Below are 26,838 nucleotides of genomic sequence, written 5' to 3'. Positions count from 1 at the left end.
TACAATGGTTAAGAAAATATTTTCTCATGTGTGGCTCGATGGATTCCTTTGAGCAATGAGGCATGGTATTTCCCACCCAAGTGCTGCGGGGCTCTGGGCAGGAGATGATGAGGGCCTGAAACCTGCAGGGGCAGGGGGGCGCACCTGGAGAAGACAGATCCAGGGAGACATGGCTTCTGGACGTGGCTGGGGAAGGTATGGCTAGAGGGAAGGTCTGGGTCTGTCCTGAGCCACCTGGGAGCTACTGCCAGAGAGGACCATTCAGATTTATATTAATTAAAATTAAATGAGAAATTCACATCCTCATGCCCATTTTCCACATTCAGGGGCTCAGGCCATAAGCGTGTATAGGAGCATACGGTGCTGGGGCAGCAGGGAGAAAGGGCACGTGGTTCCATGGGGCTGCTGGCTTCTCCATCACATTTCTCCCATCTCAGAAAGTTCTACTGGGCAGTGCTGGTCTAGACTGCGCTGTGCCTTGTAACTCTAGAGCAGAGGGAAACACATTCATTCTGCAACCATTACCCTGCTTTCCCCCCAGAACACAAAACCCAGCACCATATAGTGGTTGCACCTTTATTAAACAAACGAGCTCCACCCTCAGCTGACGTGCTTCAAAATTAACTGCTGGTTTTGCTGCCAAACGGCAAATTGGCGAGTCAATGAGAAATCACCCCTGGCCATCCCATTCTGTCCCCGCTCCTAGAGATAAAGTAACACCTTTATACCTAGAGAATGAATCATACTTGATTTTTCCTCTGTCTGCAATTATGTGAGACTTGACTCTCTTTATTGAAAGAAAACCACTCTTTGGAGTAAAGCCCTTTGGAACGAAATTGCTGGTTATAAGAGATGCGGGAAAGGCCTCGGCTGGGTTCCAAGAAGGGCTTGAAGGCCTGCTCGGGACCTGGCACTCGTCACATCCTAAAGCTTCGAGACCTCTGGTGGGTCCCTGGCATCACTCTCCAGCCACTCCGTGAGGATCTGATTCAACTCAGTGGGCCTGGAAAGGGAAGAAAGGGCAATTCACACGTGTCCAGACCCGTCTACTTCACACGAAAGCAGGGGTGAAGAAGGGAATGGCCAAGCCAGGAAAGGCCTTATTGGAGGCGAGCAGGAAGTCCTGATCTCCTCCACCCAGGGGTACCCCCATCCAACCCTGCCACATCTCCTTACTTCTCCATCTGTGTCCAGTGTCCACAATCCTTAATGTGTCCCCTTTTCAGGTAGGGGATCTGCAAGAAAACCCCACCCAGAAAAGTCAATGGCAGAATGCAAAAGGGTCTGGGTTTTGGCTAGTGCTCCCCACAGGCCAGCCCCTGAAGACCCTGCATTATTTAGGACAGGAATGGGCATTTATTGAGCTCCTCCTATGTACTCTAAGTCATTGCCTTCTCTAGCCTTGACCGTTATCCTATGTAAGATGAAAGCTCAGAGAAGTTAGGTAACCTGCCCAAGGCCGCATACAGGGTGGTGGAGCTGTTTCAAATTCAGGGCTGACTTGTACTGATCACCACAAACTGCTTCCCTTTAGAATTATGAGGATGCAGTGTGTTCACTTTCTGGAAAACGCCTGGTTGTTGTGTGGCTCCCGCCACGCAGATGTGACTGAGTCCCCCTCTCAGGCTGCCTCCCTTTCTCCCTGGTGGTCTGCATGCAGGGCTGTTCAGTCTCCCTCTTTGGACCCTGATTCCCACAGTGGGTCACAGCAACAAGCCCCGAGGACGGAGAGGGAGCAACAGCATTGCACTCGGCACATGTGGGCTCCCTCCGGACACGAGCTTTGAACTGTGCAACATGATGTAGAAAATGCTGGGGGAAAATGTGGCTTTCCTCCCAGAGGCAAGCGCAGCCCCTTCCAAGCATAAACCTCAATGAGGTTAGCAGTCAGTTGCCAGGGCTGGCAAGGGCCAGCCAAAGAACTGGAAATTCTACAGAAACCTTCAAAGGGGAGGGCCAGAGAGAATGAGCCCCCCCGCCCCTCAACGGGCTCATGGCTTTCTGCAGCCCTCTGTCAGCTGGCTCTAGAGCCCACAAAGCCACAGCCAAGTGTGGATGCACCGCTCCCAGCAACCAGGCCGGAGAGATGAGCCAGCCCCCCGGTCAGCCCACCTGCAAGCCTCCCCAGGTCCTACCAAACTCCACATCTGTAGCAGAACAGGCTTCCAACCCACCAGGCTGTCACCTGTCAGTTCCCTTCAGATGCTTACGCCCATGGACGTACAAAGCTCAGCCTGGCCCAGTGGGCTCAGTAGAATCTTCCAGCCTTATGGAATTCCTGCCACTCTCCCGGCATAACCTGAATGCTCCTTGCCTCTCACCCTGTCTCCTGTTCTCCCTGCCAGGCAAGCCTTAGTTGTTCACCAAGGCCAGATCACATCTCTTCTGGGTTTGGGATTAACTGCTGGCAGTGAGCTCCCCAAGGACAAGCTCTGTATCTTATTCATCCTTACCATCCCAGAATTTAGCACTGTGCCAACACGCTTACGTGCACAGTAAGAGTGCAAGAAATGAATGGATGAATGCATGCGTGAGTGAGTTGAGTGACTCAGGCTACGTCGGAGCAGGGGAAAGGAAGCATCAGTCATGACTGCTGCTCCCGAGAGGTGACAGTGATGCTACTGACAGAGAACCTTGTCAAGCAAGTGGTTCAAGTGGATCCCCGCTCTGTGTCCACACCTGCCATCTTTCTTCCTCGACGCCTGTGCCCTCCGCCGGGAAGCGCTGATGACCCCCCGGGCAGGACCGTTCCCTTACCCAGTCCTCCATATGCTTGGACATCTCAGGAACGAGCACGGGGTCCTTCTCGGCGGTTACCATCAGGGCAGGAATCAGGATCTGGGGAAGGGTCACAGGAAGCAGGAGCAGCCAGAGCAGGGAGGAAACGTTCCCTTCTTGTGCCCCTCTGCAACTTAGGCCCCCCCTCTCCCGGGGCAAGGACACGGTACTTCATGTTCACACTTTGTGCCTTCCTCCATGATTAACACTGCCCCTGCCCCCCACAAAGACCCGTTGTGGTGCTGCTGGTGTGGTCCAGGCTGTTTCCCCAGGCTTTGAAGGAAGGAAGCATCGCTACTACTGGAGATCTGAAATGATGGTGTGAGAGGATGGAAAATATATGTATTTGTGTCTGCCCCAGTTCCTGGCGCAGAGCTCCTGAAACTCTTGTAATCTCCTAAGTGCTAAGGACACTATGAGCATCTCTTGTTCTAACATTTGGTGTTTCGACCCCATCCCTGCCTGACACAGGGTTCCTAAAACCCTTCTAAATTCCAAGTGACAGAGCGCTAGGAGCCTCTTTTGTCCTATTGAGGCACCTCTGGGTGGGCTCCTGGATGGGGGCTGGTCACCAGAAGGACCAAGCCATGATCAGACGCTTGGAATTTTCAGCCCCACTCCCCAATCTTGAGAGAGGGCAGAGGGGCTGGAAACGGAGTTAATAATTGATCGTGCCTAAATGAGTAAGCCTCCATGAAAACCCCCCAAATCCCAACAGGATGGGGTTTGGAGAGCTTCCACATTGGCAAACACATCCACACTGGGAGGGTGACGCACCCCAACTCCGCGGGCACAGAAGCCCCTCTGCTTGGAGGCCTCCCAGACCTCACCCTATGTATCCACGCCCCCCCACTGTTCACCTGTATCCTGTCATCTCCTCTAATAAGCCGGCAAATGTGCCTCCGGGAGTTCTGGGAGCCGCCCTAGAGACTTCATCGAACCTGAGGAGGAAGTCCTGGGAACCTCAGATGCATCCCTGATCGGTCACAAGCACAGGTGACAACCTGGACTAGTGACTGGCATCTGAAGTGGGAGCAGTCTTAGGGGACCCTTGCCTGCGGGATCCAACGCTATCTCCGGGGGAGACGGTGTCACGATGGATTTGAATTGTAGGACACACAACTGGTGTGGCAGAGAATTGCCTGGTGGCGGGAAACCCCCATATATTTGGTGACCAGAAGTGTCAGAGGGGTGGTGTTTTGTGTAAAAGTAAAGGAGACACACAGAGGACCAGACCGGGTTTTTCTATCTAATACACATGGAATCAGCAGTGCAGTGGCCAACACGGTGTTGTGTGTATGTGTATCTCAGAACACGCGTGCTGGTCCACTCTGTGTGGCACTGGGTTCACAGAACTGTGAAAAGAAAACCAGAGGCCCCATATGGTGTCACTTGGTTTAGGATAAATCACTAAACCAGAGCTTAATATCTAACCTGACTGCACTTCCAACCTCCCCAGAAATGTCTTTAACTAGTTAGGCAGGAATTTTTTTGATTAGTACCAATGAGGTCATCTGTCACATGGGCCCGCTCCTTGATGTGCTTAAGACCCCTGCCCTCCCCCTAAGGGAAGGTGACCTTGCCTGAAACAATCCTCTCTTTCCTTTCACTTAGAACTTTCTAGCCACCTGCCCCCCCATAAAAACCTTCCCCTTGGTAAGCTCCTCAGAGCGCCCTCACCATGCTACATGGGATGTGGCCTGATTCAGGAATCATTTAATAAAGCCAATTAGATCTTCAAATTTACTCAGTTGAACTTTGGTTTTTAACAGAACGGAAGAGGTGACACCAGGAAGGAGGAAAGACGCCCTTGGACGGAAATCAATACTCCTTTTCTTTGAATTCAATGAATTCTTAAAAAGGTCAGCCAGGATCCAGAGGCGAATGGGCCAGCCACAACTGTTATCAATGTGACATCAGCAGCAGCAGCAATGACTTCGCTTTCATCTGAGGACAGATACGACACCATGGGCTGGAGAAAGCCTCCATTAGCCTCTTGGTTCTCCCTCTGCCATTATAATTTTCAAACAGCTTTGGTTTGTCCCTGCTTAATGGACTTGACCTGTTTCTTCCCTACGTGCAGAACCATGGGCTTCTCACTGCAGCCCCTCCACCAAACGAGGAAGAACCAGGGGATGCTCAAACGTGATTTTGTTGTGGAAACTCATCCAGAGGCTGCCGTAGACTCTAGAATATTCCAAGTCACATTGTAAACTGGTCGTGGGGGCACAAGAGGAAATGGGGGAGGAGGAAGAACTGGGAGGCAGCTGTAGAAAAATGGGGTTTCCGACTTTAGCACCCCTTTAGGGGTCACCTTCCCAAAGACTCTGTCATTATGTCCCCCCATGCTGGGAGAGATTTTTGCCTATCAAACCGCGGTTTTGTCATTTTGATTCGTCACAGATGAGAGAGACAAAGAGAACGAGCCTTAATGGAACTACTACTATGTGCTAGGCACCAGTTTAAGCATTTTGTGGGCATTAACCCATTTTATCCTACACACACCCATGAGGTAAGCACGCGATTCTTGTCATTCCCATGTTAGGGAGCTGCAATGGAGAACGGAGTGGGTAGGTGCCTTACCCAAGGTCACACAGGGATTAGATCCCAGGCCGAGTTGCTGCCCAGCCTGATCTTAACTACTGTGCTCCATGTTCTGTTGCCTTAAGACATCACCCCACGAGGTAAGGACCGCATCTGTTTTAACCGCCATGGGATCCCTAAGGTCTAGCACAGTGCTTGGCACATGGAGGGTGTTCATGTTTTAGTGAATCGACAAGATAACCAGGGCTACTGAGTGAGCTGAGGAACTCAAAAATGAAATTTCCCATAGGCTTCTAACATTTTGAATGTAACCTGGGGACCTGTTACCGGTTTCCCCTGCTACCCAAAAGTGGAGTGTTCCTGTGAAAATTGCTGTAAGCTGAAATGGTGTAGAGTGAAGAAGCAATCACCATTAATTTATCTGAAAATTTTTTTGAACATTCCCAGACCCCCAAAATAACCTCTTTTCGGTTTTTCTGATACCTTAGGAAACATCTTACTAACAGATGCACAAGAGACCAATGTCAAGCCCAGATGCTCAGAGACATGGTTCAAAGCATCGGCGGCTTGATGCTGAGATGCTGAGGGGAGTTCCTGGGGAAGGGGCTCGGCGGGGCCCCTCTGGCTTGTGCACTGCCTCTATAATGACTTGCTGTGAAAGATATGCTGAATGCTATATTTGCTTTTTGCCTTTTTTTCTAAAAGCGAAAATCCTCTTTAGATTTCTTTCAGTTAGCGAAAACCCGCTACTAATGTAGATCTTTTGTAAAAGCGAACTTTCAGAAAGCGGGGTCTACCTGCATTCCCCTTTGCAGCCCCAGAGATTGGAAACGCATCTTCTGCTTGGCAAACGACGCTAACTCAGGTCGACTTGGGTGAGGTGACACAGCCAGCGGCTAAAGCCTGTCTCTGAGAGCACCTCACGCTCCTCTGTGAAATGGGGGCTCCATGATCCTCCTGCCCTTTGGGAGTCATCCTGGACTTTCTGCTGCCCTGACCTGGACGGTCAGGAGACCTGGGGCCTTCCACAGCGGCGCTGCAGTCACCTGGCCAGACCCCTGCCCTGCCCCAACGCCACCCTCAAACACTCCAAGGAAAGCATCAGCAAAAGTCCTCAGAGGACCCCCTTGAGTCGAGGGAAAGGACAGACAGGAGAACGATGGCAAGTCAGTCTGGCCTGCCCATCCCCCACCCCAGCTCTGACCCAGGGCAGATTCACTGGGCCAATAAGAAGCCCGGAGAGAGGCTCCTGGGGAGGGCAACCACACCAAACCAGCACTCACCTTCCATCCCACGGCTTTGCAGCCCCACCGCCAGTTCCGCTCCATGTTTCGATACCAGTTTAGGGGACCTCTGGGGGCAGGGAAGATCAGGAAACAAAAACAGGGAAGCTCTTAGTAGAGGACTGTGCTGCAGACCTCACAGGGAGCCAGCTCTGCACAGAGCCAGTCTTCCCAGCGGGAGCCAACGTTCCTGCAGGGGGAAGAGAATTGTGCCCAGGGTTCCCATCTGGTTGCCCAACACACCTGCCATGCTTTAATGATCGAGATAGCCCCTGATGGGGGCTTCCCGAAACACACAGAAGCTGGCCCTACAGGACTCGCCATATTCTCTGAGGGCTGTTTTGTGAGGTAACAGGGAGCTTTGTTTAGTTCCCTCACCATCCAGAAGCCATTCCTCTGCCCCGGAACCTACTGGAAAGGGACTTAGGGAGGTGGATATGGTGCAGAGGCACCCTGCTTCCAATGGGACAAAGGGAGGTGGCTCAAAGAGGCCTCTCTGGATAAGGACGGCCAGGGGCTGGACCTGAACCCTCCCTCAATCCTCAATACAAACCAACCAACAAACACCAACAGCAGAAGAGGTCAATAACCCTCCCCTGAAGTTGCATGCAACTTCGGAGTTTCCGTAGGCTTTTGTGTTTTTCTGAAGAAAGAACCCAGAGCTGTTCTCTGATGCTCTCAGGGGTTATGACTGAAAAAGCATTTTTAACCATCTGTTCTGAGGGGGCCCGTCAGCACAAGGGGGAAGCAAGCCAAGTTATCTGACACTAGAGCAGGCCGAGCAACTTCAGGAGTGAGCCTCCCGACACCCGAGGTGTTCAAGCAGAAGCTGGCCACGCAGTCACAGGAGGGACAGCAGGCCTCACCCTGTACCCTGAGAGCAGAAGAGCCCCTCTTGGCCCATCGTCTCTCTTCTGTGTTTGGGACACTGCTGTCTTTACCTGAAGCCGGACTTCTGGAACTGCTGCACGTAGACCTGGATGTCCTCCTCGGTGACAATGCTGCTGAGGCTGGGCTCTTCTGGGGCCCTCACTAAGAGTCCTCCTGCAAATAGCCACTTGTTCGCTCCCAGCCCCAGGCCAGGCACCCGAGTTCTAACCCCGGCGTGTTCCCAGCTCAGGCCGGGCACCAAACTGCCTCTCCTGTCACGTCTGAGCTCACAGGGAAGAGTCTCGGGCTCCTTCATTCATGCTCTTTCTCTCCACAACGAGCCCATCTCCTCTCAAGCTGCAACTCTGTGCCCTCGCTGTCATTCGGGAACCCAGTGATACACACACACAGACCTCCCCTCCTAGGACGAACTTTAGGACAAACCAGATCCCTTTTCTCAAAAAACAAAACAACGTAATTCCAGATGACACTATTTACTGTTTACCAGGCCCCACCAGCCCTCCAGCGACCCTCTTCCTGCCGACTAAACCTTTTCTAAATAGCTTAACTAATAACGTCCCTCTTTAGACACCTCCACTGGTCCTCAGAATTTTTGGAAGTGTGTGCTCTGACTTTTGTCTTAGCCTGGAGGAAAGTCCAGGACAGGCAGTATGCATCCTGTTGCCTTCTGTGCACTCATGACCCTCTGCATAGTGTGGAACCCTATCTTGTCTTCAGAGGTGCACCCTGTGTCCGGGAAGTCCCGGTCCCCTCGGCGGCCACCTTGCAATGACAACGGGGGCTGCTGCTATTTCACAGGGGACAGCCCCGAGGGCTGGTAACACTGGCGTGTTAACAGGGCTGACTCACCATTTTCAGGCTCTCGAAGCCTCAGAGGCACAGAATCTGGGTGAGGCAGACTTTTGTGAGATGTATCAAAGGGGTATGTGATCTGGGCGCCCCCACCCCTGGCCTGGGGCTCCTGGCTCGCTCAGCACCTCTGTAAGAGCCCCCACCTGCTGTCCTCCCGTGACCACTGCTGTCTGCCACCCGAAGGTAGTGGCCTCGCTTTGTGCCTCTGGATATCTGCCCCTGCCTCACATCAAGTGTGAGCTCCACATGCTCGGGAATGAAGGGATAAGCAAGCAACTGCGTGAAAGAGGAAAGACGAGGAGGGAGGGAGGGAGGGAGGCAGAAGGCGTTCTGGGCCAGTGAGAGGAGTATGCCTTTAGGGTAGGAGGAGTTTAAGTCCAGCCTCACCCCTTAACTGTTCTGAGAGCCATTTTCCTCATCTGTAGAACAGTGGTAACAAGGGGATTTTTAAAGGAGGTCACGAGGACGATAAAGAATAGATCTCGAGGGGGCCGGGCCCGTGTCTGATGCACACTGTAGGTGCTCAAACAGGAGGTAGCGATCGTCATTATTAATACAAGTGCATACTGGCAAGGCCAACGTGTGGGGGCAAAAGCCAGGCTCTGTGGGAGCAGTGCCGGATCTGGGTGCCATGGGGGTGAGCTCCTAACTGCTCTTGGCTTTGACTCTGCACTATATCCAACCCAGGGGGGAGAACAAGGATGGTCTTCATGTGGGGGAGCTGGAAGTGATGGGAACACAGTATAGCGATGAAGGAAAGGCCAGTGGATGATGACAGAGGAGTTCTGGCTTGGGGTCTAGCTGACCTGGGGTCCGTGTGCACCAGGTGATCCTGCAAAGGTCAGTCCCTATCTTAGGTCCTGGTCCTTATCAGCAGAGCGTGGGATTGCCCTGACAAGCTCTAAGATTCCTCTAAGCTCTTATGGTTTAAGATCTTGGACCCAAAGTTCCTGAGGGACAGGAACCAAGGTCGTGTGGTCAGCCCAGGGCTCAGGTGAGTGCTATTCACCAGGGGGGCCTATGTTAAGTCATCGTTCAGAGCTAGCAGTGAGCTGCTTCTGCTCAGAGCAGTCAGATGGACACTCGTTTAACCTTTAGCTGACTCCTGCCATGACCCTCCTGTCCCCATTCCCTCCTAAGAACCTCTCTTACCCATTTCACGGACTTTGCCCACGCTGAGAAAAGCCTGTAGGGAAAAGGAAGGTTAGAAATGTTGTCATGGGTGAAGTGAAGGAAAATCGTTGAAACAGGTCATGTGTAAACTCTGTCACAACCAAAGGCCTACGAGTGCCATGAGGTTACACAAACATGCTCAACTCCCAAGAGAGCTAGAGGCGTCTGCAGGGGTCACAGCAGAGGCGGTTAACCAGAGCTCTGCACCAAGGCTGCTCCTGGGTGCTTGCAGGCCTCGGTCACGTAAGAACTTGGGTGATGCAACCCTTGGGAACGAGAAGAGATGAGACCTTAGACCTATGGCGGGTGGGAAGTGAAACATGAGATACTCCCTGCCCCTCTACCGCAAACCCAGTCAACCTGCAGGCCTCAGCGAAAGCTTGGGCTAGGAAAAAATCCACCCATCGTGCAGAACAATGTCAAAGTAGTTGTTCCATTTCAGTTTGGTACTAAGAGGAAAGCACAAAAAGCTCCCCTAGGACTTCACAGCTCTAAGCCTGCCTTCACAGGTGCTCGGGTTTAAACCTACTCTGCGGGATCTGGAAACCCCCAAGATGCGAGGTAAACAATAGCAAGAAAAGTGGGCCTCGGCTGGTAATGCCCCCGGGATGCCTGGCAGAGGCAGCAAATGCTACAGCACAGGAGGGTCTCTTCTCAAGCCCAGCGGAAGCAGACGGGTGCCGATGAGCTCACAGGCCAACACTACAGAGGGCTCCCCACCCCACCCTCTTCACGCACACACACAGGCCCCGTTGCAAGAGACAGCAAACACAGCAAACGGTAAAATCAGAGTCTCCAAGAATGTCAAAAATAGGACTTTCAGAGTGAGAAAGGGAATGAAAAAATAAGTATGCTTAACATGATTCAAGACATAAAAGAAGGAACTAGAACACAAGAACAAAACAAGACTCTATCACAAAAGATTAGAATGATTCGAAAAGGAACCAAATACAACTTTCCTACACAAACAAAAACCCTGTTCATGGAAAGTAAAAAGAAAACTTCGAAGATGTATTGAACTACAGATCAGACACCTTTACAGACGAGGAGAAGGGCAGACTTGGGCTTGTGTTTCTTAAGCAAAGACAAGCTTCTACCTAGAATTCCATACTTGGATGAACTAGTCTACAGGACTGAAGATCAAAATAAAAATATTCTCAGGCCAAAAAATTGTAAGTTTATTATTAACAGACTCTTATTGAGAGAATTACCAAAGAAGGTACTTCAGGAAGGAAGAAACTGCACAAAATAGAAAGGAGCAAGATGCCAGGGGTGACCAGCAAAGGCACTGGCAAACACAGGGACGTCTTGGCAACACTGACTACATGAACAACGGCAGCAACAGGACACGTAAGACAGCGGGCTGGGCTGGGCTGGGGGGCGGGCGCTGGGTGGCTCAGTCAGTTAGGTGTCTGCCTTCAGCTCAGGTCATGATCTCAGGGTCCTGAGATCGAGCCCCGCATCAGGCTCCCTGCCCAGAGGGGAGTCTGCTTTTCCCTCTCACTCTCCCTCTGTGCTCTCTCTCTCTAAAATAAATAAAATCTTAAAAAAAAAAAAGACAGCAGGCTGCAATTATGGAGTTAAAGTGTTCTAGGCTCCTTTTCAAGACAAGGGCCTAGTGATATCAATTGATTTGGGACTTGGACCACCAATTCTGCATGTGAAAATGATAGCAGCAGTCACGGCACAACTTCTAAACTGCTGCTGTTAAAATCCTTTATAATCCTTCTTTGATCTCTGTTTCGAAGCCCTACTGGTGTGGGACAGGGAGGATGTAACCTTTCCCCATGACAAGGGGAGCGGTCGAGTGAGGACCTTGATCACCCTGACTACAGAAGTCAAAGAAAAGAAGGCCATGTTGCTCATTTCCAATGCTGCTACGCCCCAGGATCCTTCCCTTCCAGGGAAGCCTTCCAAAGGCCTTCAAACCTCTGCAGCTCCCCAATCCTCCCCTTCCGCCCCCCTGCCCTCCCATCCCCTGCAACACTCACCATGTCATCACCTGCTCTGAAGAAGCTTTTGAAAGTCCGACTCAGGTTCTGTTCCAGTTCAGCCTCAGCCACTCCCTAAAAAAAAAAAAAAAAAAACAAGAAAGCAAAAGGCAGGACTCCGCAGAGATCTTGGGAACCAGAGCCCTCCCCGATCTGACCAAAAGCTAGAAGCCACCGACCTCTGTCCCATGCAGCCCACATTTCATTAGAAGTGCATGAGTTTGGATTTTCCGATTGAAACACATGCTTAAAAAAAAAAGCTTCAAATAAAACACAAGATGCTAACAGTGGTCCCTCCTGGGAAGTGGGTTTATGGATACTGCTTTCTTCTCTGGTTTTCAAAATTCCTACAGTGAGAATGTCTTACTTGTAATAAGCCCTTTAAGGGAATGGGGGAGGGCTGGACAGGAGTAGGTTGCTGGTGAGAAGGGAACGGTTCCAAGGATTCCAAGATGCCAAGTGGAAAAGTTAAAAGTTGTTCCGTTCGAGCATCTCATTTTACTATGGTAACTTCAAACTCAACCTCTTTTGAGTTGGGCCTAAATTATTACAGATCGATTATCATTCCATGCCCATGGATTGTCTCCCAAAGGGCAGGACAGCAAGGTTGCCTTGGGAAGAGCTGGAACCCATATCCTTTGTGGTGGCAAATTACCAGGTATCCCGGCTCATGGGAGCGTTGTCACATATGATGCCTAATCTACACACGGTTCTTTAATCATTTCCAGGTCTCTGACTTGCACTTGCTTCATCCGTCCCACAGATACTGGGCCCCTTCTCTTGCTGGAAACTCAGGGTCTGGATTCCTCATCTCCCCACCTCCCCTTCCTTCTTAACCCAAAACCCCCATCCGGAAGCACGTCCCCACACTAAGACGGGGTGGCAAGGGGCTTCGAGATCCATCAGTGGGTGCTAATCTACTGGCTAGTCTTCCAGGAGGTGATTTTTTAGGGCATAAAAGGAAAAGTTTAATCTGTCTTTCTTTTCTGGAAATTGAAAGCCCTTGGACCTGAAAGCTGTTATAAAACTTGTGTAAAGAAAGACAGTCGTCCGTGACGCAGGGACCGCCCCCGCCAAGGGGCAACTGCTCGGAAAGAATCAAGATCCTTCCCCAACACAGTCCCGAGGAGACCAGTGCTACGGCAGGACACTGAGAAAGAGTATGGCGATCTCTTGGTCCATTCAGGCTGCTGGAAGGGAATCCCATGCATCGGGGAGCTTGTAAACACAGACGTTCATTTGTCTGGCAGCTGGGAAGTCTGAGATCACGGCACCTGCAGACTCCCTGTCTTCTGATGGTACTCTCACGTGGTGGAAGGGGCGAGGGAGGTCTCTCTGGAGAGGACACTCCTCCCATCCACGTGGGCGCCACGCTCAGGACCTAATCACCTCCCAAAGGCCCCACCTCCTGACACCCTCACAGTGAGGATCAGGATTTCAATATGTGAATTTGCGGGGGGGACACATTCAGTCTACAGCCCAGTGCCAATCTACTTTTTTCTCCTCCTTTCCAGCGACTCACGTGGACATACCCAGACACCTGCTGAAATGGACCACAGAATGTTTTGAGTGGGTACCCTTACTTTCTCAACTCTCTGGTTAACAGACTGGAACTTCCATCAAGAACAACTAGCTCTGGGGGCACCTGAGTGATGCAGTTGGTTAAGTGTCCGACTCTTGGTTTCGGCTCATGTCATGATCTCAGGGTCCTGAGATTGAGCCCCTGTCGGGCTCTGCGCTCCGGGTGGGTGGTGGTCTGCTTGAGATGGTCTGCTTGAGATTCTCTCTCTCCCTCTGCCCCTCACCCCATGCTGTCTTCTCTCTAAAATAAATAAATCTTAAAAAAAACCAAAAAGACACCTAGCTCCCTTAGTGTGGCCTTCAAAGAACCTTCAACACCTGTCCCCAAATCTGCCTTGTCCACGAAGTCCCACCTTCTGCTGTCCCCATAAAATAACTGTATTCTTGTTGGATCCCATAGAGCTTTATCGTGGACTCCTCGGGCCACCCTGAGGATAGGGCAGCATCCACTTGGGAGCATCCATGACTGGTCCTAGGACAGAGCAGGGGCTAAACATACATGACGGTTCCTCTCCTTCCCTTCATGTTCCCAGAGAGGAGGGTACTGCAGGCCGGGTCTCTAAAGCGTTCTAGTGAGCGGCAGCCCGCCCCGTCCTGCACACATTAAGAGGCCCTGCCATACAGCACTTTGTTCTGCACATCAACACCATGAGGGCTCGCGATCTGCGAGAAGGCAGCAGGCACGAAAGGAAACATTTATCATCCGCAGTGCTGGGTCTGCAGTTTGAGGTTTGCTGATGCGAGGAACGACGATATGTTCATTACAACCCCCTCCCATTTGTCAGATTCAATTATGATGGAGATTTGGTCACAACCTTCTGCTCTGCGATAAACGCCAAGGCAAGAAAAAAGCCATGGAAGGAAGTGCATTTTAAGTGATCAATAAAAGCCCTGGTCAACCCCGAATGTCACATGGGTCATGGCTTTTATTTACTGGGAGCCGTCCTCATCCCAGAAACAGCTGCTGTTCACGAGCCCAGGGTCTGGAGGAGTCTCCACAGGGCTTTGACCTGCCAGTGGTCCTTAGGAGAGGAGATGGATGCCAAATGGGTCAATGAAAAATCAAAGGGATCAAAAAGGTAAATAAGTCTGTCCACCCACATGAAAGTACATCAGATCAACAGGGAGAACGAGGACAAAGGTGAGGGCCAGAAAGGGGAGAAGATGATAACATGTGTACTCTGGTCATGTGCCCTGCTGATATCACCTGACTCTCTAAGTTTTAAAAGGTGATACCGTATTTTTAAGTCCTGCAGACCAATGACAAGATTCCCTCCTGCCCCACGGGAGAGGGCTCCTCCCTCTGTGCTCCTGAGTGGAGCCCTTATGGGGTGGACTTTAGAATGCTGCAAACAAGGCTGCCCTGTCCTGATACTCAACTAACAGGGCAACTTAATTTTCCAAAACCTCAATTTCCTCATCTATAAAATGGGAGTTTTGCAAGGATTCTACAAGACTGATAATGCCTGTTTCTTACAATGCCTGACATGCAGAAGAAATGCCAATAAATGGTAATTATTATTATTAGTAGTATCCCTATCATTAAAGTTACTGGACGGCACCAGAAATGTCTATTTCGGGATCAGGTCCTCTCATCAGCCTGTGAGTTTCTTACGGACACTCACTATATCTTATTCCTACTTTTGTTCCCATGGCCATAGCGTGGGAATAGTAGGTCCCCAGCAATGGCTGGGTGGGTGGGAAGGAGAAAGGGAGGAGAGAGAAAAAAGGAGACAGGACCAGGAGAGACTTTGGTGGGGAGTGTCTTCTAAATGACGGTGGCTTTTATTTTTCCGCCCTCCACCACGAGCTAATATTCACCAAACAGGGTAAGTCAGCTCCAGCTTGAGGTGGAGCTGAACAGTAACCTACAGACCAGAGACAAATGATAGAATCCGCTCTCTCTGACCCAAAGCTACCACTGGGGCAGGAAAACTGAAGACAGCTCTGGGTTCTAAAAGAAGCTCCTAGAACAAAGCCTTTGGAATTCCATGAATCCTGGAGCTTTGTCTCAAGAGTCCTTGAGGGCTGTTTACGGAGGACTTCTTACGTATGAACGGCAAGTAGAAGGAAATGCACCTTGGAGAATTCATCAGAATTTCTCGGCCTTTCCAACAAACCACCTCTGCCTCCTCCCTCCCTTTATTTTAAACCTGCAATCACAGAAACCCATAGCTACAAGGAAATGTGTAATTCTCTTCTCCTTGCTTTCTGTGCCTTCCAGATTAATACCCTTCGCTTTGCCCTTATTCCTGAGATCTATTTCCCACTAAACATGTCTGTGTGCGTATCTTGTCACACTCCTCAGTCTGATCCTTATTCTTAATATTAAGCTGAAGAACCAATGAAGGAAATGTAGTTTTTGGTGAGATGTATTTTTATTCATTACCCCAGTGTTATCACACTCCACGGTAGTGGGATCTCATGCCCAGTACTCGCAAATGTGACCTTGTATGGCAATGGAGCCTCTGTGGATGAAACCATTAGGATCTTGGATGAGTGATGAGTTACAGATCAAGGAGTGCCAAGGGTTTCCAGAGCCACCAGAAGCTAGGAAGAGTGGCACGGAATGGAGTGCCAAGGGTTTCCAGAGCCACCAGAAGCTAGGAAGGGTTTCCAGAGCCACCAGAAGCTAGGAAGAGTGGCACGGAATGGATTTTCCCTCAGAGGCCCCAGAAGAAACCAAACCTGCTAACACCCTGATTTCGGACTTTAGCCTCCAGAACTGTGAAAGCATACATTTCTGTTGTTTCAAGCCACCAGGTTTGTGGTAATTTGTTACAGCAGCCCTAGAAAAATAATACACCACTTCAGGAAGTCTCTGGACTGGGAGGATGAGTGAGGAGGGAAAGGGACTAGGGCCTACGAAAACTCTGGGTTCAGGGGGGCTGTCCACCTGCCCTCCTGCCCTCCCTGCCCCAGCAGGATGACAGGTGTGCTGAGCACAGGGCGCAGGATCTGGCTCCCAAGAGATGGCACACGCCCCCAGCCCCATCTTCCTCCCCGGGCACATGTTTCACTCACTGTTTGAGGAACCCCAGAAATGTCCCATACAATGAAGAAGACCAAGTTTTGTGTACACTTTTCACCCAGAGTGCTGACAGGGGCGGAGCTCTCAATCACTTCATCTGCTAGGGAGCTTCCTATAACTGAGAGGGCATAGCAACCATCTTCTCCAGCTCAGACCTCCTCCCAGAGACATCCTCCTCCCGCCTCACTACCCGGTGGGATTTCTCCTCTCTCATCTCCTTTTGCTCCTTCCAAGATGTACAACAGGTCTGCCTCAGAAGATGCACTTAACTAGGTCTGTGGTTTCATTGCTAAGACAGTGGAGACAGACGCTTAAATCAGAGGGCAGGTCCATCAAAGCAGGAGCTCGGGCAGCCTCTGTCCCCTACAGCCAACACTAGGAGATGGGTCTTGGAGGGAAGAAGGGAGGATCCCTCCCATCAGGGGGGTGGGGCCAGCAACTCTGATCACTTTGTGTCTATCTTGATAATAAGTACTCAGATCCCTCCAAAACTCTGGGGCAGGCTTTTCTCAAAATAGGCCAGAACCCATGGCTGGGACGGTTGTCCCTGAAGTGGAAAATGCCATCCAAAATCTGGGCAAAAACAGAAAACGGCTGATTACTCTCCGGTGTTCAGCCAGGCCCGCCCCTACGAGAGAGAGAGAGAGAGAGAGAGAGAGAGAGAGAGAGAGAGAGAGATGTGAGTCAGGCCCCACAGGCGGTCCATGAGGAGACCCGAGAGACCCGAGGCTCTCTGGAGCCACCTCCCCTGGGTGGGCTCCTTTGCTCTCCCACAAGGCTGAGTTGGGAAGGTCACCTTACAGACGGAGACTCTCGGGTGGGAGTGTGACCTCCTTCAAAGTCGGGCACGTTATAAATGGCCAAGCCAGAGACGAGAACTCCAGACTTCAAACCCCTCAGTATTTGGTTCTTTTTACTATAACGTAACACTACGCATGCAAGAAAACAAAAATAAGATGAGAAGAGTTTCTGGGTCGGTGCGTAAATACTCAGACCATGAGAGCGAAGGCTTGCTGAGTGAGGAAGCACACAGCGGCACTTTCTTTTAAAATGTATTATTTGGCTGGGACAAACCACCAGAGTAAGAGAGGACCGGCTAAATAAATGATGGTCCACCTGGATTCTGGAGCACCAAGCAGCCATTGCGATGGGTAAGGTAAATCTATATGTACTGGCAGGAAAATATGTCCAAGAGCTCGTAAATGAAAAAGCAGCATGATTCCAGTTCTATAAAAATTACACGTACGCTCATATGCACATACGCGTGCCCCCTCCCCCGCCACACTTAAAAGCCTCTTTTAAAAAACCGTCTGGGAAATACTCACTAAACTATTCATAGTAGCTACTTCTAGATGAGTGAAAGGGGAGCCAACTTTTTATTTTATACAACTCAGTTACTTTTTTTTTTTAAGTACCATGCATAAATCATCTACAAAATACAGGCAGTAACAAGTCACCAGCTGTCCCCACAGCCTGGTGCCTGGTAGGGGGGGGGGAGCGTTACTATGGGTGTTCTGGGGACTAAGGGAGATTCTGAACACCATGAGGGAGAAGGAAAACCTTCTGTGGATGTTGGGGTGCCCTTCCACCTGGTGAAACCATCTCTTCTGGACTGCTACCTATAATTTCCTTTCTCCACATTTTCTATTACCTAGTTTCTCAGCTGGTTAAATACTTAAACGTGGGCTTTGGCTTGCTCTGGCATATACAGCCTATAGCTTGCTGCACGGTTCCAGACACCCACACCACACACACAGGTGCATGCCACACACCCTTCTCCCAAGAAATACAAACACACATACACTATTAAGGAGGAGTAGAGAGGGATGGGAGTTTGCAGCTGGAAAAGGGCATGCACTAACCATGTTCTGATTTCTGGGGCAGAGGGGCTATGAAATATCCCCACGCTAAGCAAGCATGTGAAGAATCTTAAGAATTAAAATATGGAACTTGTCACGTTCAAATGACCCAGCCGATTCTATTTGTCTTTGCTGCCTCCTCCTCTTTCTTACTTTACAAATGCAAAGTATGTCATCTCTTTCCTGAGAAAAACACACACACACACCTTTTAATTTTAGTTTCCACCAGACTTGGCAAATTTGCAGGAGGAGACAGTAAGCACATTGGCTCAGGATTCAAAGAGCTAGAGCAACTGAACCTCAGCTTGGGGTTTACTTAAGCCACGCCCTGTCCGGCTCAGCAAATGTGAACATGAGGTGGGAGGAACAGGCACTGCAGCCCAGTAGGGAGCCTTTCTCAGTCTGAATGTATCCGCAGTGACCTTGAACTCTCACGGTGACTCCTCCTGGTGGGGACAAGTTTGGGAGAGAGGCAGGAGGGACGGGGTTCCAGCACCCACCCCTGAATGAAACAGGTGCCCCCACGTTATGCTTTATTTACTGGCCTGAATTCGGCTTCAGTTTGAAGCTGTTATCTCTTTGAAAACCATCCAACTAGACCATCCTCTTGCAGGGGAGGAAATTGAGCACCCGAGGTAGGAAGGGACTTGCCCGGTTGCTGAGTGGGCAGCAGACATGCTGGCAGGACCCCTGCGCATGGTTTCTCCTGGAGACCCAGCTCTGTGCCCATCCAGACCAGCCTCAGCGGCTGAATTCACCCCAAACCCATTCCCCCCACCAAGCCTTCGCTCATTTGAATATTTAACACTTCCCTACCAAGAGGCTTTGTTCTTAAGAACAAAACCATTCTCCAATTTCTTCCTGCAGATTTTAAACCCAGCTACAACATAACAGTAGGGGTACTGATTTTTCCACAATGACTATAATAACCTTTGAAACTAAAAACGTTGTGGGCTAGGGGTGGCAGTTAATAAGCATCTTTCCGAGGTCACTTTTGTCCCCGGGCCTTTGAGCTTATCTTGGTTTGCTCCTTCCCACCCTGTTTGGATGAGCAGGGCACACACAACAAAGTCCAAGCTCCCTCCCAGCGTGGCTCACAGGCAGGCACGTAGGCTTTGAAGTCAAAGCGAGGTCAATCCCGGTCAGCACCTGCTCTTGGGCCCCAGAGCCCCTGTCTGCCCCAGCGCTCAAAGACAGGAAAGTGAACTTGTGAATAAAGCCACTTGGCATACTGTGCTCAAAAAAAGTAAGAGCTACGGGGCACCTGGGTGGCGCAGTCATTTAAGTGTCTGCTCAGGTCATGATCCCGGGGCCCGGGGTCGAGCCCTGCATCGGACTCTCTGCTCAGCAGGGAGTCTGCTTCTCCTTCTGCCTGCTGCTCCCCTTGCTTGTGGTCACTCTCTCTTTGCCAAATAAATAAATAATCTTAAAAAAATAGTAGCTACAACCCAAGTGTCCATGGAAGGATGAATGGAAAAACCAACTGTGGTCTACACGTACAATGGAATATCATTCAGTTCTAAAAAGGATGGAGGGGCGCCTGGGTAGCGGCGCCTGGGTAGCGCAGTCGTTAAGCATCTGCCTTCGGCTCAGGGCGTGATCCCGGCATTCCAGGATCGAGTCCCATCCGGCTCCTCCGCTGGGAGCCTGCTTCTTCCTCTCCCACTCCCCCTGCTGTGTTCCCTCTCTCGCTGGCTGTCTCTCTGTCACATAAATAAATAAAATCTCTAAAAAATAAAAAAATAAAAAGGATGGAAATTCAGACACGTGCTACAACATGGAATAGCCATAAGGATGTTGTATAAAGTGAGATAATCCAGACCCAAAAAGACAAATCCTGTATGACTCCACTTCTATGAGGTACCTGGTGTAGTCGGATTCAGAGACGGAAAGTGGAATGCTGGGTGCCAGGGGTGGAGGGAAGCGGGAAGGGGGAGTTCCTGTTTACTGGACACAGTTTTGGATCTGCATGATGAAAAAGTTCTGGGGATGGATGGTGGTGATGGCTGTACAGTAAAGCGAATGTATTTGATGTCACTGAACTTTACTCTTAACAATGGTTCAGATGGTAAATTTTATGTTATGTGTGTTTTTAAGTAACAAAAATTCAACCAAGTATATTTTGAAGATCTATTCGGTTTTAGTAATTCGTTCATGAATGGGACATCCCGTCTGGCCAGTAGAGGGCGCTCAAAGGGCTACAGAAAAGGAAAGGTTTTTAAGGGCAGAGAAAGAGTGGAAAGAAGGAAACGATTAGCAGATAATCCATTGTTTCAGGCAAGGTCACCCTTCCGAGGGGAATGGAGGGGGCCTCTCAGTGATTTCCTCGTGCTGACTAGGAAATTCCCATGTTGACTGCTTACAGTTTACACTTGTAGGGGGTTGAAACTGAGGTCAGGTTGGGTACTGAGTGTTGGTTTACTGACTTGGGGACTTCACGTAAGCGATGCCATTTTGGGCCCGTGGAGTTTTTTTTTTCTTTTGTCTTTTCTCTCCTTTTATTTCCTTTCCTATCCTATTTATTTATTTACTTACTTACCTATTGAGAGAGAGGGAAGGAGACAGAGAGAGAACATGCCTGGGGGAGAGGGAGAGAGAGAATCTCAAGTGGATTCCAGGCCCAGCGCAGAGCCCAACATGGGCTTGATCTCACTGCCCTGAGATGATGACCTGAGCAGAAACCAAGAGTTGGACACTTAACCAACTGAGCTACCCAGGCACCCCCTCACTAAATTTTTTAAGGAAAGTATATTTTAAAAAATGTGTTATTTACATCAACATGGGCGCATTATTATTTTTTAAGTGAAATAATAAATAGTTTAAAATTTCAGTATCTAGTATAGTAAACACCGATAGACATAACCCACATTAACTAACGCTCTTTGAGGTCCTGACCTTCGGCTCCAGCTGCTCCTAGCTTGTATTGAATTCTCACGGTTCTAATGGAAAAAAAGAAAGAACTCTTTCCCTAGGAAAATGCATGCATACGGTACATTGTGCAGGCAATTTCAAGATGTTCTGGACCTTCTGAAGCCTACCTTAAGGATCACTGAGTATTTTGTTGGGCACTCTCTTATGTCCCATGATATTCACGGGAGATAAATAACTTGCCTGCGTTTTCAGCCATTTGTCCCCTCAGGCTGGAATGCCCTTCCCTCCCCTAGCCACCCACACAGATCTTGTTCATCTTCTGAGGGCCAGTTCAAATGTCTCTCCTTTGGTAAGAATGAACTGTGTTTCCTTACAAGCTCCCGAGTAAGGTGTGCCTTCATGACGGTCCCGTATGCGGCCTTACTCTCCAGGTACGTGTTACCTGCCTGTTTCTCCAAGAGCTGCTTCTACCCGCAGACCTTGTTACTCATCTCTGAAACTGGCACACCACAGAAGATGCAGGAGCATTTTCTAGATAAATTCATGGATATTAATTCTTCATAAGAAACACCAGTCCAAACATTTCTGACATTTAAACATATTTGTAATGCTTAACCCCTCACCCCCATCAGGGGGCACCCCTGTTGTGCAGCAGATAGGAGTCTTCTTACGAATATTGAATCCAAAGGATGAGAAAGAAAAAGGAAAAAAGGTGGAAGAGAAAGAAGTGGGCATGAAAGCCCATGCCCTCCCTCGCCCTCTGCATCCCCCATATGGTGCAGCCTGGCAGCTGGGGCCTGAGTGTGGAGGGCCTGTTGCCCATACCTGGAGCATGGCGGCTGGGTGAGGGAAGAGGGAAGAGGGTGAGAAGTAACTATGAAGCATGGGGCACTGGTGATGGAAGGGTCAGTTGGGGGGCGGTCCTCTGGAAGGGCATACTCTGGGCACACAAAGGGCGGTGGGGGGGGGGGTTGGGCTCTTGAGGGTGGGGGCTACACAGAGCCAGAGATTGAGAAAGGGTCAGATAAGGGGTGAGAGGAATCCAGACACCAGCTTCCCAGATTTGGGTGGGACCCTATTCCCTCCCCAATTCCCAAAGGCCAAGGCATATGCCACCGAGACACCTACCACTTCCCACACTCAGCACAGTAAGGCCTGGCCTCAGTGAAGGACGTGATGCACGGAGCATCTTTTCATGATGTTGCTGGAGGCTCTGGTGTCTTACTGAATGAGTCTTGCCAGAATCAAAAAGTTCCTTTTTCTGGGGTGCTTAGGTGACTCTGTCAGTTAAGTGTCCAACTCTCGGTTTTGGCTCAGGTCATGATCTCAGGGTTGTGAGATCGAGCCCTGCATTGGGCTCCTCGCTCAGCGCAGAGTCTGCTTGTCCCTCTCCCTCTGCCCCTCCCCTGGCGATCTCTCTCTCTCAAATAAATACATAAATAATGAAATCTTTTTTAAAAAAGTCCCTCTTCCGAGGCACCATCTTATCAATTAAAATTGTTCTTTGTGTATATGTGTATGCTGTTGTTTTTTTTTTTTAAGATTTATTTATTTTACAGAGGAGGGAAGGAAGAGATGAAAAGCAAGAATCTCAAGCAGACTGCCCGCTGAGCATGGGGCCTGACCTGGGGCTCAATCTCATGACCCTACGATCATGACCTGAGCCAAAATCAAGAGTCAGACAACTGATGAGCCACCAGGTGCCCCTAAAACCATTCTTAGAGAAGGGTTACTTGCCAAATTGAAACTTGGATGGTTGTGACCATCACTGAGGATGGTTTGTCCTTTGAGCAGCGAGGGCAAGGTCTGGGTCAGAGAAGTGGGGGGGATGCTCTTGTGTTCTTTATTAATTCAATCCATCCTTATCTCTTGGGAGGGCTAAGGAAACATCTCTTATCTTCTCTGGAATTACCCAGATGTAGCTGGACATTGGGGTCCAGAGGCCACCAGTGGATGAGTGGCAGGTGCCCCCACAGATGAGGCCAGATGACTCACAGTGCTGCTCTCAGTGAATCCCCCTGAACGTGGCAGTGACACCCCATCACGGGCATCAACCCAAAGTCCAGGGGGCATCTTTGAAAGGCACTCTTGTGTCACATGAGGTGATACCCAGGAACCTCCTAAATATCTCAAAGCACACCTGGGACCTGGTGTAGGGCTTTTAAGCTCTGGCGCTCCCTGTAATCGCAAACCACACTCCTCAGCAAGTGAGGTGCCAGGTGCCTAGCAAGAGTCCACGAACTGTCGCCAACCAGAGGTGGGCTTCACCCGCCTCTCAGCCACAGAACTGAGAGAGGACAGCTCCAAACCAGCACTCAGCATCCCCCACTCCACAATTTCAGAGAAACAGGAGAACTCTACTCCCTTCCCCTCACCACCCCAAATACGCACACACAGAAATGTGTCATCACCTGGGAAGGACCAGCTGAGGTACGGAGCCCGTTTCACCTGAGTCCACGTATAAAACCATTTCTGACTAATGCCATGGAAAATTAAAGGGCACAGAGAAAATCAAGCCAGTGGGGGAGGAGAGACAAACAGGAAAGAAGAACAAAAATCATGGTTCTCAGGGTCTCAAACTTACTGGTTCTTGGAAGTAGAGCTGGTAATCAAAAACGGGATTGGCTTTGATTCTCTCCATTGCGGACACATTGGGATTTGCAGGTATGAAGGGAGTATTCAAACTGGCCACTGCCCTGTGGGAAAAAAAGACACCAAGACACAGACCCTGTAAGAAGACAGTCCATAAGAACCAAAAAGGTCCTTACACACCAAAACAGAAGCTCAGGGGCGCCTGGGTGGCTCAGTCATTAAGCGTCTGCCTTCGGCTCAGGTCATGAGCCCAGCATTCTGGGATTGAGCTCCGCATTGGGCTCCCTGCTCAGTGGGAAGTCTGCTTCGCCCTCTCCCACTCCCCCTGCTTGTGTTCCCTCTCTCGCTGCCTCTCTCTCTGTCAAAATAAATAAATAAAATCTTAAAAAACAAAACAAAACAAAAAACCCCAGGAGCTCAGAACAGCAAAGGGATATATGCACAAGATTTCACACTAGCCATGTGTGTGAGAAGGGGGTCAGCATTCTGATTTCTTGACTCCCAGCCCAGTGGTTTCTCCCCACTGAACTCCAGTATTTCTCACCTTCTTGCCTGAGACAAAGACACACACACACACACACACACACACACACACACACACACCATGTGCAGTATATCAACCTTAATTTAGATTATAATTTCTTTTTTTTTTTTTTAAAGATTTTATTTATTTATTTGACAGAGAGAGACAGCCAGCGAGAGAGGGAACACAAGCAGAAGTCAGCCAGGACCACAGTTAGCCTGGCTCATCAGTAAGGGATCTGGTGCCCACTCTGATCCTAGGGAAACTCCTTCCCGAAAGAGAAACATGGAGGAGAGAATATCTGGGGGAGATATAAACTAGGAGGCATGGGGTAACTAGGACAAATGAAATCATCAGGGAAAAATGCTGAGGTTTAACCAGTGCCAACCAGCAGAAGCATAACGTGAGCCACACATATCATTTAAACTTTTCTATTAGCCAATTAAAACATAGTTATAGGTTAATTAATATTAATTTAAAATCTAATGTTGACTAAAATAATTTAATATTTGACACGATATATCTAAAATATCAATAATTTTAACACATAATCAATACAAAATTATTGACTAGGTATTTTACTTTTTTTTTTTTTTGGTATTAAGTCATTGAAATCTGGAAGGTACTTCCCACTTACAGTCATCTCAGTTTGAACCAGCCAAATTCCAAATGTTCAGTAGCCACCGTTAGGGCAGCTTAGGCTATAAAGTCAAGTTATACCAAAGCCTAAAGGTTTCTCATTTACCAGAGTGAACCTATTTTAAGCATCACTTAAATCACAAGTCAAAAAATTCTAGCTTTTTCTAAATATTCTGAGAAGACTAAAGTTTTCAACTGCCTCGACATACAGTTTATTCCATATATAAGAAAATTATCATCACCACACGAAATGCTAGCAGATAAATGCTGCTGCCAACTGCATTAAGATGGGAAAAGCTAAACCACAGCCTCCTTTTGGGAAAAGAATCTCTAGATGATCGTCAAAGAAAGGATAAAAAAAGGTATTCTTGGCCAAATACGTGAATAGACCCTTACATTAAATAGGTCCCTGCAGTTTATCTGAGTAGAATGCCCAAACCAAGGATTTAAAGAAATATTCCACATTAAAGGTGGGCTTCCCCACCCCCCCCATTCATTTTCTGGCCAGAAACGTGAAGATCAATGTCAACAATATTCTTAAAAGCCAGCTTTGCCCAGGCCCAGAGATGCTGTGTCCCAGTAGGGACAGCCCTGGAACAGGCTCTTGGTTCCCTCCCACCCCCCAGAAAGGCACTAGCAGGGCTGTTTTGATGAGTGCAGATGGAAAAGGAGCAAGTACTACCAAACTAAGGACAGACAGGACGGACACAGAACAATGAGAGGAGGAACATGAATCCAGAGCATGCTTGTGTGTCTCAGACCTAATGCTATTCTGGGTACAACCCTCTTCACTGGGCTAATGTTAAATATTCTCAAATTCTCACGGGAGAGAGAGAGACTAAGTTTCATAAAACAACAAGAAGGGGTTTCACTTCCTTCAAGGTAGAGATCATAAGCCTGTTGCTCTGTTTCCTTTCGTTGCCTTCAAGAAGCATCTAATACACTCTGTACAGTAACTTTCTAGTGACCCAATTCCTAAGAACTGAGATTTTATTTCAACTCTGAATGAAAGAGAAGACAGAGAAGCTAAAGCGATCAGACGCACAAGAGTGCAAAAACTTCTAAAATATTTCAGGAAGTGTTTGAGTCTTTTTGGTCTCTGACATCATCCTGCCATTTGAGCTGATGCTGGGCTGAACAAAGTTCTCCAGTGTTTCCATTCTTGTAAACGTCACCAAATAAAAAGTGACTGGATTAGTTAGGGAAATCCAGATGAGTGTGAAGGATGGTGTTTATTTAATTTGCTAAGATCCCAGCCTGAAATGGGAGGTGACGCAGGCTTTCTCGACAGCTGCCAGCTCAATGGGGGCGTGGCCACAAAGACCACCTGCCTCTCTGGGTTCAAAACCTGTCCTCCAAAAGCTGGGGCCGGTGCCGTGATGCCAGTCGAAGAATGAGTCTGAATGATGTGATGGTGGTCACGAAATGCCATTCTAACCTGACACCCGCACGGCATTCTGCAGGTTGTTACAGTTGAAAGCAGTTACCATTAGTGCTCTGTGGTTGAGGAAACAGGCCTAATGGGTGAAGTGCTTTGTCACATAGCCAGTTCAGGGCAAAACTGAAAGCCATGTTTCCTAACTCCCAGGGCAGGACAGAAGTTTCTTCCGGCACTCAGTTCTATGACCCCTCCACCCTCGCTGCCTCACCCACTCCCCCCAAAGTCTACCACCATTGTCCCGCATTCCCACTGGCTACCCAGGCCCTGAGTTAGCTGTCCCATTGCCAGTACCTGGGACAGGCCTTGTTCCTAACACATTGAGCCCTCCTTATTAATGGGTCAGTGGGCACTAGGAAGCTAGATGTTTGGTGCCTTCCCAAATAACCTATTTGTTTTCAAGAAGTTTCCTGGAGTTCAAGACCTGAGGAAGGATTCTAATGGGAATTCAAATCCAAATTCTTGGTGCCTGAGGCCTAATTACCTCACTCTCTCAGGGTGGAAGAGAGCCATGTTCCACACCAGCATGCCTCCCCAGTCGTGGCCAATGAACACTGCTTGACGGATGCCCTAGAGAAGGACAAAGACGGGAGCTGAATGTGAGCAGGCTTCCAGGATGGGGTGCTGAGACCCCTGAGGCCTTGTGCTCCCTTTAGGCCCAGACCCTCAGCTGGCAATCCTTTTGTTCACTTCCTAGGACTTCTCCTCTACCCACCCCGCAGTAGTTCCTCTAACGTCCACCCTCTTCAAGCCTCCCTTCCCACACATACCGGCCCCCCAGAGCCTCTACAG

At 49.4% G+C, this 26,838-nt stretch overlaps 1 protein-coding gene across 1 annotated transcript in view; it reads right to left on the bottom strand.

The window, feature by feature from the left end:
- Window positions 1-761: 761 nt before the first annotated feature.
- EPHX2 (epoxide hydrolase 2) overlaps window positions 762-26,838 on the bottom strand; it is a 69,269-nt gene continuing 43,192 nt past the window's right edge. Inside the window, exons 11-19 of the mRNA XM_002914434.4 lie at window positions 26,531-26,616; window positions 23,439-23,550; window positions 11,513-11,587; window positions 9,501-9,534; window positions 7,547-7,649; window positions 6,606-6,675; window positions 2,758-2,838; window positions 1,177-1,235; window positions 762-1,003 (exon numbers count right to left, since the gene is read on the bottom strand). Of these exons, the coding sequence (XP_002914480.3) occupies window positions 925-1,003; window positions 1,177-1,235; window positions 2,758-2,838; window positions 6,606-6,675; window positions 7,547-7,649; window positions 9,501-9,534; window positions 11,513-11,587; window positions 23,439-23,550; window positions 26,531-26,616 (699 nt within the window). The 3' untranslated portion in view covers window positions 762-924. The remainder of the gene's footprint in view (window positions 1,004-1,176; window positions 1,236-2,757; window positions 2,839-6,605; window positions 6,676-7,546; window positions 7,650-9,500; window positions 9,535-11,512; window positions 11,588-23,438; window positions 23,551-26,530; window positions 26,617-26,838) is intronic.

Source organism: Ailuropoda melanoleuca, chromosome 5, assembly GCF_002007445.2.
Source record: "Ailuropoda melanoleuca isolate Jingjing chromosome 5, ASM200744v2, whole genome shotgun sequence".
Taxonomy (NCBI): domain Eukaryota; kingdom Metazoa; phylum Chordata; class Mammalia; order Carnivora; family Ursidae; genus Ailuropoda; species Ailuropoda melanoleuca.
This window is presented reverse-complemented; position numbering and strand designations above follow the sequence as displayed.